Source organism: Gymnogyps californianus, chromosome 13, assembly GCF_018139145.2.
Source record: "Gymnogyps californianus isolate 813 chromosome 13, ASM1813914v2, whole genome shotgun sequence".
Classification (NCBI taxonomy): domain Eukaryota; kingdom Metazoa; phylum Chordata; class Aves; order Accipitriformes; family Cathartidae; genus Gymnogyps; species Gymnogyps californianus.
In genome coordinates this window covers 22909883-22931654 of record NC_059483.1, presented here as the reverse complement: position 1 = coordinate 22931654, position 21772 = coordinate 22909883, and the positions used below count along the sequence as shown (strand labels likewise).

At 38.0% G+C, this 21772-nt stretch overlaps 1 protein-coding gene across 7 annotated transcripts in view; it reads left to right on the top strand.

Annotated features, from left to right (window-relative positions):
- IQSEC1 (IQ motif and Sec7 domain ArfGEF 1) overlaps nt 1-21772 on the top strand; it is a 355484-nt gene that overhangs the window by 150229 nt on the left and 183483 nt on the right. For 5 of the 7 annotated variants that reach the window (XM_050904507.1, XM_050904508.1, XM_050904506.1 and 2 more), the window contains one exon: nt 21169-21255. The exons of the other annotated variants lie outside the window; for them this stretch is intronic. In XM_050904507.1, coding sequence (XP_050760464.1) covers nt 21169-21255 — 87 coding nt within the window. The remainder of the gene's footprint in view (nt 1-21168; nt 21256-21772) is intronic. 7 annotated transcript variants of the gene reach the window in all.

Genomic DNA, 21772 nt, shown 5'->3' with positions numbered 1-21772 from the left:
GTTGATGGACCCTACATCACCAAACAGCATCAAACTGGTGTTCACTTTCACATTCTCAAAACCACTGAATGTTTTGAAAAATCCCTTTGACCTTCCTCTAAGTTGAAAATAGGTTTAAAAAAAAAAATAATACATGACTTAGAGGTACCAAGGATAATGTGTCACTTCTGGCATAGGAACCCGGGTATCAGAGTTTGACACAGACTGCTTTATAGCATCAAAAGATTGACGTTCCCCCTTGACCCCACACCAGGGCAGGGCTCCTTTGCAGTTCCCATGTTTTTAGCCGTGGGCTGTTACCTCCTCCTGCAGTCTGTCAGGAGTAGTGCCACGAGCTGCAGCAGCCCACCGACCTGTAAATGCAGACGATTGGCAGGCAGGTTGGCAATCTTTCTTGCCCCTGAATACGCTGACGTGGTCTGTGACTCATGGATAGACAGGCAGTTCAATACAGTCAGCTCATCCTGTTCTTGACACTGTGGGTGCTCCATACAGCCTTATCCTGCTTGGTCACGCTGGGATGATTGATGTAGCAGTAGTATTAAAGTTGATTGAAAAGGGGAGGGTAAAAACCAAACCAACCTACCTTACGGTACAGCTCTGTATGTTCTTGCTTTGCAAATTCCACCACTGTCATTCCCAAAGGCAGCTAGATCGCAATAGCTTTGCAGCCAGGTGCTCCCTAGCATTTCCAGGGCGTGGGATTGCCACAGCCATAAACACCCATGACTCAGGAACTCTGCTGTGATTTCTTTATTATCTCCTCAGGTTCTCTTACAAGCTCGTAGTGAATGTAAATTATATGCTTGCCATTATAACTGTGATAATTTACTGCTTCAGTCAGCAATGCATCCATGAAATATCCAACTAGATTTTTGTTTATATTTACCCTGGGGAGAGAGGTGGCGTTGGTGTCTTTATTAACGTATTGACGTTATTTATTGACATCAGTTGTCTTCAATCTTGTCTGTTTAATTAATAAAATTGATCCTCTGAACATCTAGCTAATAATTCTGGGGCGAATATTCTAACTAGTCTTGCTACTAAAATTGAGTCTCAGCCCCTTATTGTGAAATCTGCCATGGGTCTAGTTGCCAAAATAATTAAATCACCATTAATTTGCAATTTTTCCTCCATCTAAAATACCTATTAAGCTGGATTTTTATTAAAACAATTAAGGACAATATATTTTAAATGCCTCACGGTAAATGAATGCTAAGAAATAATAATGAAATGCCAGCTTATTTTTATGTAGAAAAGATGAAACAAATAATGGTAATGTCAGTGTGTTATATAAGATCCATTGAATAGCAGCTGCAGTCAACAGAGTTTAAAGCTAGGAATAAAATGCGTGATTAATATGAACAAAGGAGGTAGGAAATACTTCTGAACTTTTTTTATTTATCTGTAGCTCAGTTAAATGCTTCTCTGAGAAGAGGCCCTGGATTAGTTCATTGTTGGGTAAATGGCTTTGTAATTCTGGGTTAGGTCAGAAATCTGTGTTAAAGTATAAAAACATCTGCAGTATCTAGTGAATCGTGATATCCTGAGCTATAGACAGGCACTTGTTTCTTTTATCTGTTCTCAAATGATGTATTACATTGCCCATTAGTTTGCTAATGTTTGTAAAACATCTTATGGTGACAGATATGGCTTTACTTAGAGACCAGAAGATGTGCAGGCATTAATTATTCTGCTTGTTAGTATTCATTCTTCTGCTGATACTTATTTGCTATTGTGTAGGTATCACCTCACATAGGAAAAGGTGCACGCAGCAGAATTTTTCCTGGCTTTTGCATTTTCAGCTCCATTGTCCAAAGGATGAAGGAATGAATCTGAACAAACATTTTGTACTTATGTAATTAATAAGGGAAGAAATATATGTCAAATTAAAACTAGCAATTAAAAATGTATCCCAATCTTGAAGAAACATAATTGCTTTCCAAATACCTATTATAGTGTGATTCATTAACAGTATATTATTTTACTAAAGAGGACAGCAGCTGTGACCTGATATCAGGAAGCCCAGAAGAGTGACTCAGGCCAAAATACTGTACTTAGTCCTTGTCCGCAACTGTTTCTAGGCTGTGTTCCAGGTATTCCTGCTGCTGCTTAGATTTTGTGCGTCTGAAATAGTTCAGTCTTGGATTTTTCCTATGTATTTTGATCCGTTGTTCAGTCATGCTCAAGCCTGTAACTTTATAGACTGACTTCTATATTTGTTCTCCATTCATGGCATATTTGAGGTCTTTAAGTTTAGGACAGTTAGGGTATTGTCCGGTGAAGTGTCTGGGGTAAATATTCCCACAGTTATAGAGGACTATTCCAAGCATTTTGCAGGCTCTAAAGTTTTCTTCTTAATAATGAAGAGAGGAGACAAAATCAGAAATTTAATCTCAAGTAAAATCTTGAAGTTCGCAATTCTACAAAAGTTGCTTGAGAATGCTTTGTTTCATTTTTAAAGCAATAATTTTAGCTGGGACACACAGCTGTGAAAAGACTGGGAATGTCTAGTATGTCTTTAAGTTGCTTCTTGTCCTGAGACTTCTCACTTGGGATAATAATTCTAATTATGGGCAATCAAGTAGAGTTTAAGTCTGATATTTGGAAGAGAATCTGTTCTTGCTGAAAAATCAGACAAGCCCTCAGTTGGTGTAGTAGTTCTTGCCATGTGTTTCAAGATTATGTATAAAAAACACAAAAAGATGGATGGGGGAAGCAGAACTAGTGACATGTGGCTGAAGTTGTGGGATTATACGATCAGGTTTTCAAAAAAATTCACCAAGCCATTCTAATTCTTCACAGTTCAAAATGTATTTTCAGCACGGAAAATAATAGCCATCTATTACGTTATCTAAGTTCTGTTCTGGTCATGTGGTCCAAAGGCTGTGGAGTAGTTTCGAGCTGTTCAAATCATTTTGCATATAAAACTGAGTAAACCTAACATTAATCTCACATTCTATGTTCTGGGAGTAATCAAGTCTGTAGGATGGTACAAAATGCTGCTTAATGGAATTTTAGTGGTTTAATTTTGCAGAATAATTTTTCTTCACTAATTTATCACATAAATACTTACTATGGGGTAGTCTTTAGCTCTTAAAAATTATTATTCTGAAGTTTTGTTTTTTCTGCCAGAGACCATGGAGTTTCTGGTAATTAAATGTCTAATGATGTTAAAAGATGTGTCAAGATACAAAAACCAAACAAACAAAAAAACCACACCACAAAACCAGCAGTGCTACTTAGTGGCTTAAATGTGTATCACTTAGAGGGCTGTGCTGAAACAATAAGTACTGGTTGTGAATTTGTATTTCATGGTACATGTGGATATTTGAATACAGCTCTATTCAGCTGTTAGAAGAGGATAACTGATAATTATTTAAAATAGCAATGTCACCTGAATAAGCTGACTTCAGGATATCTCATATGAAGGCTAAGGAAACTTGTACCTTGTGTTCAGAGTACATACGTCTCTTGCTTGGATATAAAAGCAATAGGTGCTAACAGATTTGAGCACAGCATACCTATATGTGAATTTCTTCATCACAAATTTTTCCAGGGCAGTTGGATTACATGAAAACTTGGAAGCCAATTTCCAGATTGATTGGATCTGTTGTCAACAGCACCATAGTAACATTTCTATAGATTTCATTTCTAAAATGGAATGTTCTAGTGAAAAATATGTAGACAAAGAGTTATTTTAGTGGGGCAGGTAGTCATTGAGGTTTTAAAAGCTTTTGTAGTTTTTAATACATCTTTTGCTTTGTAGTTCAAGCATCACTGTGTTTGTTACAAGTGGATAGAAGCAGCACAGATGCTGTTATCTGCAGGTCTTCTGAAATGTTTCTGGCTAATTAGTATTTTGCAGATCCTATGCCTCCTCTTGCTCTTTAGCAGATACCATTCTATGTCATGAACAACCTTGAGCTGGAAATACGTGTACTAGACTGTAGCTTATAGAGTGAATAAAGTTAAGCTTCCTTACCTTGTTAAGGATTGTGCATTGCCCTAGATGTTTCAGGGAAAATAGTTACTGTAACAAGCCATACACGCATCCTGATTGATAAAGGAACCCTACCCATAGGGTCTGCTGAGCCTATTGTAAATAAGTGCTCTAAGTGGGGACTTGAGCAGACACAAAAGTGTGTTGTCCACTCTGCCTGCTAGTGTGCACTGGTGACAAAGCACTCGTGATCCTGTGATCTGCATGGGGGCACGTACCCTCTCAACCTGAAAACTGTGTCACTGCCAACCTTTAGCTGCTCTCCTTGGCATCGTCAAGCGTCATAAAAAAACCCCACAGGACGGTTCTACTGTTTTGTGCAAAGAAAAGTTCTACTCTGTTCTTTGTATCTGAGGGGAGGATATTACTGATTCACCTGGCTTTTTCCATGGTATGCTAGTTCTCTTGCACTTAATTGTGTTTGCTACAGTAAAAGGAATGGAATCATATAATTGAAATGAAAATGTATCAAATGTATGTATGTGCACAGGAAGAATCAGGTATTGAGCATATTCACATACCTCTGCTTTTTTTTACAAGCAAACAAGCAAAATCCTTGGAAAGGTAAGCAGAAAAAAAAAAAGTGCAGCGAATGACATGATGTTGTTTGTAATCCTTTGTGGGCATACTAAGGGCCTAGAGAACTTGGTGTTTTAATACTTAAAATATGCCAATTTGTTAACTGAGAGTTCAGGTTACTTTGAAGAGAAGATGATCCTTTTTCCAGAGTCACATGCAGTGCAAGGGAGTTTGAATAGTTTGCACATCAAGGAACAGGGCAAAACTGGCACAAAACAGAGATTCCAAAAAGGGGCCAGAGAATAAGGGTATTGAGAGCTACTTACCATGTGTATGTGTGTCTGTAGTCAAATAAGGCAGTCTTAATAAAGAGTTTTGTTAAGGTAATCAATTTAATACAAAGCATATTAAGTGGAAGTATGTGTTAGGACTGACTGAAGGCTTGCAAAATTATTTTAATTTGAGTGGGATAGATTTTTTTTTTTGGAGGCTTCCTTTTAAAAGAAGTTGTTTTGCATAGAGGGAGGAGGTATAAATAGTTACTTAGAGCCTTGTTTTAGCAGAGTTCTTAAGTGTAACTTAAAAGGAAGCAGTTTCTTGACTTAGGGCTTAAGTTGCTTAGCAGAAAACAAAGGATGCTTTTAATAGTAATATCAGTGTACAAATAGAAAAATAATTTATTGAGTGATAATATACAGATTTTTCCACAGCTCTATTCTGCTGCCAGAAATGGTTAATACTTGCAGTTTTTTCGTGATGAGAGCCAGTAAATTAATTCAGCAGCTACTGAACTGATGTTTAGCTGAAGCTTCATTTTGGTGAAGAGCAAGGCCTTTCCAGAAAAGCTGATGACAGAAGAGAACTTGCTGGGATTTAGTGCATGTTAATTTCTGAGAGAGGGAGACGGGATTTTGGGCAAAAGGGAGTAGTTTCAGTGAAATGATAGAAACAAGTTTAACTTCCGTAAGAAATGGACAAGCTTGGAGAAATTAAGTAAACTAGTTATTGAAATGAACGGTACGTAGTGCGGAAGAGGCACACACCGGTGCGGTGGGGAAGAGTGGGCTGCTTGGTTTTGCTCTTTAACGTGGAAATCATTTTGGCTGTCTGGCATAAAGTACCTTTTACTTGCCTCTGAAGCAGAGCGACAAACACTAGCAGGGAAAAGTATTAGATTAAATAACTGCTTCTAACTATATTGAGGGTAAATTAAGACTATATAAGATAAAACGGATAAATGCATTAGCATCTGTATATAAAGCTCAGAACATACAGGGATAAAATTAGTATTGCAAAGGAAATTCAACACAAGCAAATGTGTATCAACTAATCAGTAACAACCAAGCTGAAAATTAGAAGCAGCTTCCTATGAAAGCTTTGGGGCATCTTACTAAAATAAATAGTAGGAAAAAGAGTTTAGAGGCTTCAGAACAAAGCTACATACATTCATGAAAAATATTTCAAAATGTGATTGAAAATGAAAACACTGTACTCTGACCTGAGAAATTTTTGTCAGTCCTTTTACAAACGTTTATTTTTGCTTTGAGCTTGCGTATTTTATCACTGTGATAATAGTCAGCTAATGTTTCACAGAGGGGCAGCATGTGCTTGCAGGGAAACCAAACGCAGCATTTTATCCTATCCCAAGAACCACAGCGTCTCTATCATAGCTAGGGTTTTTTCCACTGTTACTTTGAGAACACATTTTGTATAATAAAAGTACAAGCACATAGTGAAATAAGCAATATATAATTAGGTTCTTGTGGTGGGCCGGCCTTGGCCAGCTGCCAGAGGCGCTGCCAGCCTCCCTGAGGGGCTGAGGTGGGGCTGCTGCAGAGGCGGCCGGAACCGGCTGGAACCGGCCATGTCCGGGACGGGGCAGCCACAGGCTGCTCTCACAGAGAACCCTGCCGCCTGTGGAAGTGTCAGAAGAGAGGTGGGATGCTGGAAAGGGCTGTGGTGGCTGACCCGGGCCAGCAGCCAAACACCCAACTGCCTTGTGCTCGCCCTCCTCCTCCTCCCTCCGTGATCGATGGTATGGACCCCTCGACCTCCATGCCCAGTGTTTGGTTTTGGCTGCTGGGGTGATTACGGTGGTTGGGGGCTGGGTGCCTGTCTCATCCATGGCATCCTCAGACGTGGTTTGGGTCCCTGTCTCAACCATGCTCCTCTGGTGCTGAATGGAGGCTTGATAGGCACAGGCCAAGCCCCGGATTTTCAGACATAGTTCAGTCTCAGGTGATAGAGTGAATATGTGGGAGTTTTTAGCCAGTAATGGATATTTTTACTATAAAAATAGTCTATAGGATCTCTCAGATTACTAGTTGCTTATATAAACAGCACAGTTGTCAGCTTTGCCCCCCTACCCCCATACACAGGGGTAACTCTGTCATCAAGCCCCTTCGTACTTTCTCTTCTTAAGTTCATAGTAACAAACATAAACAAAGTATGTGGCACGTGTCAGGACCAGGTAGGTTAAACTTTCATTTCAATATGAACGAAGCAGGAGTAGGACAGGAAGAGATGAGCAGTTCATACCTCGCAGTCAATGATCAGCTGGTACGTAATGCTGTTAATCATTCCCAAGTGCATAGTGTACTGTAACACTCACTCCAGTAGTTAATAGCATGAGAGTAAAGTGGTCAGTTATGTACCAGTGCTGACACTTGGCGCATCATGTGGAGTGGAGTGATGTGGCATGCAGATGAACTGCGACTGCTGAGCCTTCCTGCTGCTGGGGAGTTCCGTCGCAGCCCCCCGTTTTAGCATTTCCAAGGATGTTGATGCTTTATCGGGATAAGGGTGCTGAACTTTGTCCAGATCAGACCGTGTGTAGTCCGTAAATAGTATTCTGAGGCTATAGAAATATTTCTTGACAGTGATGTTTAGAGAATGTCCTGGATGTCCAAAATTACTAATTAGTCTTAAAACGATAAACTCACTTTTTGGGCAGTGGTAATGAGGCAAGTAGAAAAATGTCTCAAACTTTTTAATCTGTTAAGAGAAAATTTTTGGAAAAAAATTTGAAACAAAGGATCAGAGTCTGATACTAAATGCCACTGTAAAGCAAACAAAGCCTATCGTGATAATAGCATGCAACACAGCTGCTCCTAATCACACTGGTGATATCAAAATGAGGTTTGAAAGGCTTTTTTCCAATAGTTATTCTTTTCATATTTGGAGTACACTTGTTTGGTTAAGTGTTTGAGTAGATAGGTTGAGACCTCATGGGGGCAGGGTGAAGGATGTGTGCTTTATCCCATGTGACTTCACTTGTAACTTCAACCTCAAGTCTGGTTTGCTCTGGTTTTCTAGAAAGAATAAATAGCTAAGCATCTTAATCGTGCAGAGACCAACATGTTAATAATAAACATGAAAATACAAGAAATGGTAACAAATGGCTTTACCTAGTACTATATCCCAAAACATTCAATATAAATTCAGGCCTTCATTTAAAACAAACAAGCCAGCAAGTAGTAGAGAGTGATTTTTGTTTGTAAATGTCATCTGGTGTATGAATTGCAACTCACGTGGTACAAAGTTGCGGTGATCCTGCAGAAGCTATCCTATATGATATTGTTTGGTATTGCTCAGGTGATCTCTTTATTCCTTGCAGTAATGGAGGAACAGAAATCTTGGCAGAGAAAAATAGTTTTTGGAAACAGTTCACTGGCTGTGCAGGTTATTGATGTTGGCAGGTTATTAATGTTGGTAGGACTTAGTAGAACTGAACGCTTATTGTGACAAGCTGCCCCTGCTGAAGCCCATGGGAGTTCCTCCCAGTCATTTCAGTGGGATCAGAGTCTTTGTATTTAATACTTTTAGATTGCAAACTCATTAGGATAATGATTTGGGCATCTTATGTCTAGGTCTTTTCACATAGTGGCATCGAGTAACATACTGTACGAGTATCTTGCTGAGTAGACTTTGTAATGTTAGGGAAAACTGCAACTCTGGTGTTCCCAATTCTGTCCTACTTTATTTTTCTTATAAAGGAAAGCCTTTCTTCTAAGTTAAAAGCTAAGGCTAAATAGCCTGTGCAGTTACTAACTTTTCGTTTTGTAGTATTCAATCAATTGTAAAACATTTTAATTCATTCTGCTAAGATACAAACGTGGGCAGACTTTATCCTATGCTTGCTCATCAGGCCAACTTCATATTGTTTTAGGGGAGAACTGAGGAAGACAGTGAACTAAAGATATGTTGGCTCAAACAGCAGCTTGAGCACATGCTTAACATAAACTATGCAAGTTCGTCTGTTATCTTGAATAAAACAGTAAGAGCTCAGATGAGTTTAGAGCCAGATAGTGGTTTTTTCAGTTATCATTATATCTGGACACATCAAAACAAAAACTAGAACCAAACTGAAAACTTGCACCAAACACACGAAAAAATGCTATGCACTATAAAAGCTTCATGACTATTATCCTGTCTAAAGTTTCAATGGCATTCGTTACAGAATAGGGAGGAATAGCTTTTAAATTACTAATGCATCTTTCACATATAAAGAAACTACTGCAGGCTGGGTTACTACTTTTGGATATGCTTGATACTAGAACTCTTGTAGGAAACCTGAGTGAACGAGCAGCGGGCATCAGCTCTGAGCCTGTGTGGTTACAGAATTCAACATGCATGCAGCAGCTGAGAGCCTTCCTGTAGCATTAGCATTGCTGGAATCTGGATAATGTATCTTTCTTGTGCAATTTGCTTTTGCTTATTGATTTGACTTTTCAGTCTTGTTCTTCATAATCCTCAAAACTGGGCTTTTCAAAAAATATCTGAAATGATTAACTGTTTCACAGGACTAGTAGATTCAGTTACCTGACAAAAGTATTTCTTCCTTGATCTGGATTGATTATCATCCAGAGAGCACCTTTCTGAATACCTGTATAACTTATTCTTCACCTTTCATTCAACCTGTGCACTGCTCTGCTGGACATCTGCAGAAACTGGATTTAAAAAACAGAAGAATCGGACCAAGCTGACAAGATTGTTTGTATATTCTCTTCCTCATACACCAGTGGTGATTGAGCTGCTTGACTTTGCAATAGGTTGGAAAGCTGTTTTATGGGATTCTTTATGGAATGGTTTTATCTTCTTAGCAGGCATTTATGTATGTGATGCATTGATGGCTGTTAGAGGGCTTGAGCTGTGATGTGCAATTTCACAACACACAAGCACCTTTTAAAATTGTACTATTTCTTCAGTGCTCTGTATTTGGTATCTGCTAAAAAGGAGGCAGTATTTGAATCATTATAAAGCTTCTCTGGAGCAAGGGAAGATACCTTTAGGCTGTCTTCAGTGCAATAGAAAAACCACTTGTCTTAAATCTGTATTTCTCTGAATTATCTTAATTTGTGGAAAGGATATTTAACTTCCAAAGTTAGCAGAAACCAAGTAATTATGTTAATGTCTTGCAGTGTTGCATATGCGTGTTTCAAGGTATGGATGCTTCAAATCAGGCCTTCATTGTGGAATGGGGACATTTTGCTAAGGCACCTGATCCATGCCATGAGCCCACGTGAGTTGCAGTTATAGGATCAAGCTCACAGCGAAGGTTTTGAGGACTATATAAAGAAAGCTATTTAGGAATTGCCACATGAGGCCAGATTCTGTGTAGTTGACTCTTTCTGCTGCGTGGGGCAGCGCCACATCAAGTATATGTTTAGATGTAGCTTTCTTAAAATGAATACTGCTTAAGTACCTGTTGATGCAGTATCCAAGCATCACAGGCTGATTATGTGGGGGAACGGAGAATTTGGGGGCTTTTGTCTCCCCATTAGCTATGGTTTCCTATGGCACTGCTATAGCACTAACACATGGTGATGCGACTCCAGGGCTGTGGCTACCCTGATGATTCTACAAATTATCATCACTTGTACTTTTGTCAGGATGGAAGGTTAAGCTGAATCGGTAAATCTAAGTGCATGTCTGCTAGATAAAATTCTTATATTGGTTTCCAGTGTAGCGGTAATTTGTGTGGCAGGTAAGTGGGGGTGAACGGGAGGTTGTAAAGTTAACTGTTCAGCTTTAGGCAGATGACTGACCAAAAGGGAACACAGTAGGGTATTTTGACACAAAAGATACTCATTTGCAAATCAGTTTGGACCAAAGGTCATCAGAATAACTCCTGCCTTACCTTTTGTTTTGTTTTGTTTTGCGAAGTTACATTATTTAGCAGCATCTTTGACAGTTCATGCTTCTCTTTAGCCTGGGGAACTTCATAGGTAATGCTGTGATAAGTAGCATTTGGCTGACCACCTGCTCTCTCTTATTCTGGAAATATTACAACTGGCCATGAAACAGCTATGAACTGATCACTTGACCATGGCAAATGAGCTGCCCTCATCAGTGTGTTCTGGTATATATCTAACTTAATAATGTGAGCAGATGGTCATTATATTGATTCATGAAGCAAGGGAGGAAGCTTGGCTGTCTTGATAACGGAAGGCCTGAGTGCTGAGCATTGGCGTGGGGCAAGAAGCAGGGAAGGGGAGGAAAAAAGGGAATTTTGTGGTGTGGGGGTTTTGTTTGGTTTTCTGTTGTTGGGTGTTTTTTTTGTTTGTTTTGGCTTGTTTTTGTTTTTTACAGAGGGCCACCGTGCACAGGAATAAAATAAAAGCAAGTTTAGGTGACTCATCAAGCCCATACATATGGTCATTTGCCTGGAGACAGAGACTGTTAGTACATAAGCATGATGCTGCTGAAATATTTGCACCACTGATGGTGCTAAAAAAGGGGGAAAGGGAGAGATGGCAGGGCAGTAGTTCAGAGTTGTGAAACTTCTAACTCTGCTGTTGCTATTAATGATGACAAGTCTTTTGAAGGGAAAAAGTAATATTTAAGTAATAGTTCTTCAGTAATTTTTTTGCAAAGAACAACTTTGTTTAATTGTCTCCCCATTTAATAGGGTATAACTGGAGATTTAAACGAGAAGCTAATTCTATAAAATATTCAGCAACTATCGCTTGTTAGCTAAACTGGGAAGTTCACAAATTCCCAACCTGGATCAGCTCAAAGGAACAGCTTGATTTGGTTATTCATTTTTTAATTTTCACATGAGAAATACTATATACAGAAGAACATTCTCTTGAGCAAGAGCTTAATCTCGTACTTTGGTTCCTGTTTCTCCTAGCTGCTGATTAGCTTTGCTGTCTTATCAGTTTATGTCATAGTATGTGACTATAAATTGACTTTGCAGTGAAGAGGGAATACGGTTCGTCTTCACAGATGCTGCTGTTACCATGGAGATAAAAGGACCAATGGCCTTTTCTTGGTTTGGACTGTACTACAGTGTTCATACAGAGATGGTGCATTCGAAAATGCAACATTTGGTGCTTTTATATTTCGGTCTAAATATCAAATGAGAAAGCATATTGTTTTTTCTTTGTGATGAAGTTTAGTAAAAAATACAGATTTGGGACTTTTTCTGGAAGCAGAAAGCAAGCTCACCAGGAATGTGAAAACAGTGTGGCTGGTTTATGCTTGCTAAACCTCCTCTCTGGGAAAAACCTTTTGGCTTTGCAAAATATAACCCTGTAGAGCCTTTGGGTTTATCTGATGCAGTGTTTGATGCTGGTTACATCACCAGCTTACTTATCTGTGATGTTCCACCGTGGCTGATCTTGAATGAGCATGCAAAAGCTGTGAATGTGATTTTTTTGTTTGTTTTTGGTTTTTTTTTGTTTTCCTCCCCCCTTCTTCCCCCTCCCTTAAGAAAGAGCTTTTCTACCTCAGGTTGCGTGAAAGAAAATATAAATACCAAATCCACAACACATTCAAGGATGGCTTGCAGAAGGTGTTATTTGTGAGTACCTTTTTCTTCTTCATCTGTCATCACGTCTCTGATATCTGTGTTGAGGATTCCAGAAGTGGGAGTAGTGGTCAGTTTATTGTTTGGTAGGTTTCTTTCCACGAACCATTTTTAGGGTGTTACCTTTTTGGCAGATGAATGATCTGTATATTAGAAATGCATAGATGATGATTGTGTTTATGCATATGGGTATTTAAAAATTTAACCTAATAAAGTGAATAAGTCTATGTTTAGCAGTGAAAAAAATTAACAAAAAACCCCCACTTTGCATACAAGAAGCAATGCAGGATGCTAGGAATTCTGTCTATGATGAGTCAAGAATCTCTCTTCCATTTTGTTTGAATGCTTTGTCATATTAAAGTGTAATCTGTCTTTTAAATACATAAATACGAATACAAGGATATGGAATGCAGTCTTAAGCAATATAATATCAGTAGGGCTAAATATCGCTGTGTTTTTGTTGTTGTATACATGCTTGATCAAAACCTAAAGATGCATTAATTGCTTATTATTTACTTGAACAGTTTCTCAAACATTATAGTCAGCACAGCAGGAGTTTAACATTTTGTTCATTTAATGCAGTGCAGCAGCTCTTCGCATGAGTTGTCACATTTGGCAGAAGAGCTAAGTGCTTATCCACTTGTAGCCAGAGGAAGGACAATGCGAAAGTTTGCATACTGTTTGTGGTGTCAGCATCAGGGTATATATGGAAACCACACTGGGTGGTTTTGTTCAGCTGAATTGTAGTGGTTCCACATGACCCTTACTATGAGCTTTCTCTTAAACTGTACTGCAATGTTGTTCCAATTCAGGGAAAAATGAGAACAAAATAGCCACGAGTGCGCAGTTAAGTTGTCCTCTACCACCCACCCTCGCTGCCATCAGTGGTTCACTTCTAATCTAGTGTTTTGAAATGGCTGTACCTGCTATTTGCATTTCTGAACTCTGGTTAAAGATCCTCTCCCTTTAGGGTTAAATTTAGGTTTGCCGGAGGATCATACATTAAGCAGATGCAATTGTCATCTGTAGCCTTTTTCAGTTATGTTAATAGTGCCTATGAGGGTCCTAATTTGGGTAAGTCTGCTTTGTGTTCAGCAGCACTGTCCACACGCAAGCATAGTAAGCTCAACCATTCAAGAATAAACTACTCGAAAAGAATACTGAAAGAGTATTGAAATCTGTTCTTAAGTCTTCTTTAGCCTTTTGTTTTACGATGATGGTATGAATGGTTAAGTTGAAATGTTTTAAAATCAAAATAAACTTGGAGCTGTACATAGGAAGTTGAAATAAGAAAAGTGAATTTGGAAAACAGGTTGTAGCCTTCCAGGTATACGTGGATCAGCTTTAAATATAATGCCGTATGTTTATACAAGGGAGAAGTAGCAATGTTTGTGTTAGACTCCATTTTAATTTGAGTTCTGGGATTTGGGAATTTTGTAACTCTCAGCAGGGGACAGAATTTCTTATAGTGCTTATCATGTGGTGTCAAAGAGTATTTAATCTCCGTAGGTTACTTTCTTTAACAGTGATGTTGCAGTCTTATTTATAGAACCAGCTTGTACAGTATTTTCCTCTATTACTGCTTACATGTTTGATATCTTTTGCCTACCTCAGCACATTGCTATGGAAAACAAGATACGAACTATGACTTTTCCTATAATTCTGTATTTTAACTCTAACTATTTAAGAAAGTTGATGCTGATAGTTGAAAAGAAGGAAAACGTAAGCCTGGGGGCTTTTTTAGAACTAACTGTCTAGAACACATATACAAAATCTTCATGTTCTTTAAAAGTGATCTGTTCTGAATACTGAAAATGTATGGGAAACAGTTAAGTACACCAGCTCTTCAATGCATGAGTAAGTTTTGAGATGAAAACTTAAATACTATAAATCTGTCAAATGTTCTAATAATATATATGCTAAGGACTTTCGCCTTTTAAAAATAAAATATATCTTTTTTACATCTTAAAAATAAAACATAAAAAGCTAGATTGTTGCTGTTCTAAAAAAAGCTAAACAACAATGTCAAACTACTAGGATTAGCAAAAGCGTTTTTTCAGATGCTGCACTGGATAGAACATATGTCATTGTACCATTGTTTTAAGTAATAGGATTTGCCTTGCTGTAAATCTCTTATGCTATATCTGTGTAATTTCATTCTTTTTGCATTACTATTTTTCCTCTTTCATGAGCTTCAAATCCAGTATATATAGATGTCGCTATTTAGATTTGGTTTTACTATGATTATTGCTTTGTGAAATTATAAAGGTGGCTGTATTTTGTAATGTGAGTTGTAGTTTCTTGAGAAATTCTGGGACCTAATTTGATGACATGGGAAATATAGAAAAGATGCAGTGAATCTATCAATTTTCTTATTTAATCTAAAAGGTTTTTTCCTTCTATCATAGGCAGCTTCATGTCTCTCTGCTCTTCTTTATTTCTGGGTTTGGACTGTGTGGGTTTTTTTCTACAGATTTTGAAAGTGACTAGTAAGCACAAATGATATAAGTGCGTTTTATGTGTACTGTAAATTATTGTACATCACCCTTCAGAATAGATGGGTTTGTAGTAAGGCTTAATCAAAAGGGAAATAAATGTTCCTAATTATAAGTGTCTACATATTAACAATCTTAATTAAGTTCACCCTAGTTACAGCTAACCCAGTATTGGAGGCTGCCTACAAACTCTGTGTTGGCTAGGATGCAAAAGAATCACCTCTTGGCTATTTATGTAGGCTAGTACTTCATTTTCATGAAACCAAAAAAGTTTATAATAATTATTTTTAAAATAATTATCTATAATGTTAATAAGCATTGTGTTCTAGGATGGGACAAAAATAACTCGTGTTTCTTGCTTAGTATGCTGTGATGGTACTGGTTTTATTCTCTCAAGAGATGATAATTATTTTAAGGCCCTTTTGATGGAGGAGAGGTCAGTAAAAGCGTACCTAATCATTCTTTTGAAAAATCCAGCTGTGGATGCTTGAGTTGGAAAGCTACTACTACCCTACATAAAGGGTAGTAGTAGTGAAAACAAGCAGCTGTCAGTTTGCATTTATACTGCAACATGTACAAATGCTGATATTTAATCATTTTGATGACATCCAAATTTTATGTATTGTTGAGCAAAATTCAGTGGTCTGTCCTCTAGCCTACATGTGCCGTTCTCTTAGAACTGCAGATTTTATTGAGCATCCTTGATATCTAGTGAAACTATCTCTAATTTCTATTAAGAAAAAATCCTATCCTATAATGCTTTTAACCAGATTACATGATTACTGCACGGGAGGGGGGACAGAGATGGAAGGAGGGAGATGCCAGCATAGCAGGTCTAGAACATATGGTTGTGCTGCTTTATGATATCTAGGTGGTTTTCTTGACTCTCAGACTACAGTGCAAGGTAGTTATATTGATGTTTACTTGCCGTGAGTTGTCTTGTTACCTTCCTGTGATCTGATGTCCAAGAAGCTGTGTACAGAAAGCCATCTTGTTGAAAGGAAATGATAGGAATAAAGGTATTAGTTGGTCTTCTATAGTGTGTGACGATCTCTGCCAAGTACATGTGAACTGTACGGTTTTTACATATGCAACCATAAAAGCAATAACAGCACTTAATTTTGTATGGTTGCCGTTCAAAAAAGGGTGTAGGGAAAAGACTGTAATTCATAAGAACACTGTGAAAAAACATAGTATTTGTTGTATGCCACCACAGCCTCTCTTTGACATACTTGGCTACAGACTGCTGGACATAGTGGAATGAATCAAATTTAAAAAAAAAAAAAAAAAAAAAAAAAGTTTTTTTCAGTGCTACTTCAAAAGCCAAAATCATACTGTCCTGTATATTTTGGGTGAAGATCTGAGTAGTGAAAGGAGTATCTTTGATATCAAAACAGTAGGAATTTGTCCTTGCAAATGTGAATGGATCATCTGCTAAATCACCTCTTAGTGGACATGTCCACAGACAGCTACAACCAAACTTGGATTATGAGGAGATTATATGAGTGGCCATATAAACATAGCTGCTGTTTTCTCTGCTGGGGTGAGTTTTTCAAAAAAGCAAGTTGTCTTGTGGGCTCAGTCAGTGTGTTGATTCTGAAAGCCTTTTTAGCATGTTAATAAACATGTTAGTAAGCAAACTTTTAGCTGGAGTTGATATGCGTCTGTATTATTATGACTTTTATTCATCACCTATTTGGAGAACACCTATTTGATTATATTTCAAAATTTGTTTCTCATCAAAGAAATTGTTAGATTTATTAAACGAGAACAGGACAGACTTTACTAGTTTTTAACTATAGTCTTTTCTAATCTCACCTGTAGCCATAACTCTGGATTGACGTGAGAAAGAAAATTTTCAACTTGTAAAATAATGTTATTCTTCATCAGGACAAATTACGGAGAAATGGAAGTATTCCTTTTATTAGCTTGTAGGCATGAATCCAATCAAACAAATCATTCTTAGCTCCCTTAGATGACGTTGAAGTGAATGGGCTTATCTAGGGGATGAACTTGTCTACCACTTCTGCTATTTACAAGCTAATTTTAAAAAGGATATGTATTAACTAGCACCAGGTATAGAGAGTTCCTGAGGCAGCATAGGAGGCAGTGCTGGTATAAATCTTTCCTAGTGCTTGCACATACTCACTGGAACACAGCACCTCATGGAAAAATGTACCAGGAGCATACTGGCAGATGGAGGTGAACAGATTGTTATTTCATACAAAGAGGAGGAATAGTGTATGAAGTAATATGGCTGTAGAAAAATGCAGCAGTTAAGATGAACAAATGTACCTAGTAGACTCCTGTCATCAGCCACATCATTAACTTTATAAACAGACATTTCTTCCAGCTGTGGTCCTGTACTAATACACTTTCACTAAGTATCTGTGAGACAACAGTCTCTCAGCCTCTTCTGTTTGAAAGCTGATAATATTGTTAGGAAGAAGTTCTAAGATAGTGATGATTTAATAATGCTGTCAACCTACTCACAGGTTTACACACGCTTACAATTAAACAGTAGCAAAATACAAAAGGGTTGAATATTGTGTCCTGTACTAAATACCGTGTGCTATTTGGAGTTATGAAATCAAGCTTTCTCCAGGCTCTCAACGTTTTGCTGGATGGATGTCGTGCTTGCTACAGCCGGTAGCACAGCAGCACTGCCCTGTTGCCAGGAGCAGGAGAATGGTTACCAGCCTACTAAGAGGACATTTTGAAAACAGTAAGAGGATAGCCTGTTAAAGCAACAGTAATTCCAAGTTAACAGCCTGGTATTCTGTTCTCCCAGGTTGTTTTAAAACCAATATTGAGAAAATAGTCTACTGAGTTCAAGAGACTTGTTGGTGATTGTAAGATAAAATGAAAAAAAAAATGCAGTTGTAGCTTTCTGTGATGATCAGTAGTCTGTTTCTTTTTATTTGTACATCTAAGCAAGACTCTAGTACTGTGAAAGACTTAAAGAATGGTCATTTCTGTTTGCTGATGGATATGAAAGTGGTGTTAAAATGAGTGGTTTCTAATGGCAAACATAATGGAATTTATACAGAAGTGAGAGGAACAGTTAAACCTACTTTGGGTCTGCATACTTACTTCGTAGCTGGATTTTTCTTGTTATGTTGGTATCGTGAGCGAGATGTGATTTCAAGGTTTTGTTTTAGATTTGGTTCTGTTTTTATGTTTGACTAGTCTGTTCTCAAAAGAACTTTCTTTAAAAATTGACATGCCTGTGAGTACTTGGGGAGAGCTGGAAGAAACTTGGCCTGGAAGTGGGAAATTGCAAACTTCCATGTCCACTGGGATGTTGCAGTAATGTTTCAGAAACTGAAATTACCGGAAGAAGCATTCATCAGTTTAGTCATTTGTCTTGTGTCAGTGCTGAAGTAGCTGTGCTCTATTTATAATCTTAAATCATCTTTTGAAGACCATAGATTAGAGATGTAGAAACTAAAGCTAATAGGGCCACTTATCTATGATACTGTGAACAGGGGAAGTGATTACTTCTCCTCTGAATTATTTAAATGTATTTCTTCTGATGTCTTTTGGTGTTACAACTTAGCAAATCAATTCTATTTTAAATGCAAAGTTGTGTTGAAGGCTGATTGAAAAAATCTAGCTATATAGTTTAAAAAAAAAATAAATAAAAAGCCAAAAAAAAGGCATTTGAATCTTGAACTTTTTCTGATATGTTCCAGAGGAGTAAATGAATGGAAGTACTGTTTTAGCAGGTGATTGAAGGCACAAAATGCCACGTATGGATCTTAGATTGCGCCAGCAGAAGGTGGATTTGCTTTGGGTAAAATTAGTGTGCTATGACAGAGGCTGTAAAGCGTGAGGCTCATCATTTGCCAGGCTGATTGGGCATCAGTCAGTGGGATCTAGAGGAACCAAAACACCGAGTCAAGATATCCCCGCATTTTAAAATTGGGAGTGGAGTCCAAACCTCATGTTTGCTTCTGTAACTAGTTGGACAAAGAGCCTATCTTTGAATACCCTAACAAATGGCTGAAAACTAACTTTATGTATTGAACATACGTCTTTGGCGTCTGAGGTGTTCTTGTTGGAACACAGCAATGATATGTGGTAACTTAATTACAAGCCTGCAGCTGAACATTGTCATCTGTTTTATCTACTCCATACCTGCACCTATGACACACAGAGTGCCAGTGTACTTACTACTTGACAACCCTTTGGCACTTCTTATTTGCTATCAAGGTGACTGGACTCTTGCATTTCTGCTGCACCTTTGAAAAAAAACTCAAAGCAGTTGAGCTCCTAACCAGTCTTATGCGATAGGTGAGTATTAACCTTAACTGCAGATGAGCAAGCTGAGATTATAGGGAGAACTTTCTTCTTTATTGTTTAGATTTTTTTGGAACCTGGGAAAGTCAGAGTAGGACAGATGTATGGAGCCTTGTGGGCAGATTCGGTTTGGAGTAGCCAGGAGCAAGCTCTGTTCAAAGTGCATTGTTGAGCAGAACTGAATCCAGAAAGATTCTTTCATATGTTTACTGGTTTATTCTCTGAAGAAAGAGGTACTACTGATAAGAATAGAGAGATTTGTATGGAAAAAGAGTGGTGGGAAGGGAATCTGCGACACTCATACTAATTTCCTCCTTTTGCTTCTACTGAAAAAAATTAGGTATTCACAAAGCAGGAAGCAGCGGTTTCATCAGTGTGATCCGTTTCCCTACCCAATGTGAGACTATCATGTAATGCACACTTATAATGTACTACCCTGGTTCTGTCAATTGTGTGGAGCAATTTGTGTGAATATCATATGTTTTTCTTGTCAGAAAATACAGCTTTTGCGTGTTCTAACTGCTTTTATCATGGTCCATCAATGTTTCAGTAACGTTGTCCATCTTTCTTTAGAATTGTTCTGGTCATCTTTCCAAGTGGTTTGAAGGTGCCACCAATTAGTAATTGTGCACTACAAGGCATTAGCAGGGTATGTCCCATGATGGCAATCTGCCTCGCAACTGAATTGTATTGCACTGCTGTTTCCAAAAGCTCAAGTACTTTATAGGAGTTACCATAAGTTGCTATCTTTAAACAGAAAATCCAACTCATCTTGGCCATGCAGTTGCTGACACACTGTTGGCAACAGAAATCAGAACAGGCTGACCTTGTTTTGTTTTTTTTAAAAAGGATTAGTAACTGACTCCTTTCTGAACAAAGCCTGACTTTTTTTGCTTAACCACTCTGTTTGATCCTATAAGAAAGTGACCTCACAGGATTCACTTTAAGCCTCAGGGATGCAGAAGAGTCAAAATCAATCTTCTGAAACATACGTCAGGATGCCAAGGAAAAGATGGGGGGGGAAAAGGTGCATGTACGTACACATACACACATTCTCTATTAATAGTCAGTTTGGATGCTTACAAGTTAAATGAGGATTTTCAATTTAATGGCTGCTTCTTCCATGTGTGCACACTCTAAGAGCTAGGAAATATTGATTAATTTTTTTATGATTTCCTAGAAGAATGCTGTGTCTTAAGAAATTTGATTAGGTAGTTTTATCATGGAGGACTTACTGTGCTAAACCTTTTTTAATGTTTCCTGGCACAAACATCAAAAATGCTGAGAAGTGTACTGTGTGTTGCTTAAAAGATTTTCTAAGCTTTACTTCAGATGCAATACCTTGTCTTGTTTTGCAACTCTTTGTTTTTCATGAAACAATACAAACATAACGATCTGGGGTGCAGAATATCTTTTTGTGTTGCAAAGCTTTTTTTTTTCCCCCCATGCGTTGAACAAATGACAGCAGTATAAATTAGTATTGCACATTGCAGAATATTACTTAAAACGTGGGTGAAACTTAGATTCTTTCAAATTCGTAAGTGGCGTATTGCAATATGTTTATGATTGCTGGGCTTGAAGAAAGCTTATGTCCATATTCATCACATTATTCCTCCTCATGTTTAAGCACTGTGTTTGTAATTCCATTAACAAAGAAACAGCTTGACTGGTGCAGAGTAACGTGCAAGTCTGAAGCTTCATTTCCATAGGAATTTTAACCCTCAATGTTTAGCCTTTGCCTCTGTTCCACATGGCAAGGCAAAAACAAAGTCTTAAATTGGCATTTTATCTTAATCTTGCAACAAAACTTTGATTCTTCATTGCAACAGTTCATCACTGTCATTCTTGATGTGTATATTTAAACCATGGGACTATTTCCCTCTTTATTTCCTGGGATTCAGAATTGACAGCTGTATGTCAAATTTCATTCGAAGTTATCTTGAGTTTCAGATATACCTATTAGCACCTGCTTTTCCCTAAAAAGCCCCTTTCTAAACACTTGGTGTTTTGACTTTGTGTTTTTCCTTGTGTCGTAGGTCTTTAAATACTCTGCACCAGTTTTGCTGTCCAGCTCCATTGTACCATACCCAGCTAGCTGTCCCTGCCACACACTCAGAGTACAGGTAAGAGTAGATACGGTCCACCCACTTTTTATTTTTGGAGACATCTAATGTTACTATTTGACATAAGAAAAGGAGTAGTAGTTTAAGTTTTAAAAGAAAAAAAAAGAAGAGTATTAGAAAAACATCAAACATTTTTAACATCTCATAGGATAGTTCTACTCACTTTTCTTAGGCACTCTTGAATTATACAGAAAAATGAGTTCCATGTGCTTTAAGAGGCACATCCCCTTAGACTCTTTGAAAGGTAGGAAGAAGCTAGTTGTAGGTTTAGTTCTCACATAACAAACATATTGAAATGTTTATATAATTTATGTAGGATATTGATGTTTTGCTGAGCAACACTTCTTTTAACCCCTGAATATTTCATGACAGTATGTGAGGTAAGCCATGTATTGTGGCACTCTCAAGGTTAAAGGCACGGACCTGCAAAAGGCTCCGCACTGCCTTTTGATTTGAATGGAAGTAAGGGGTTTTAAACAGATGCAGGCCCTTGATGCCAAGCAGAGTCTGCCCTGAA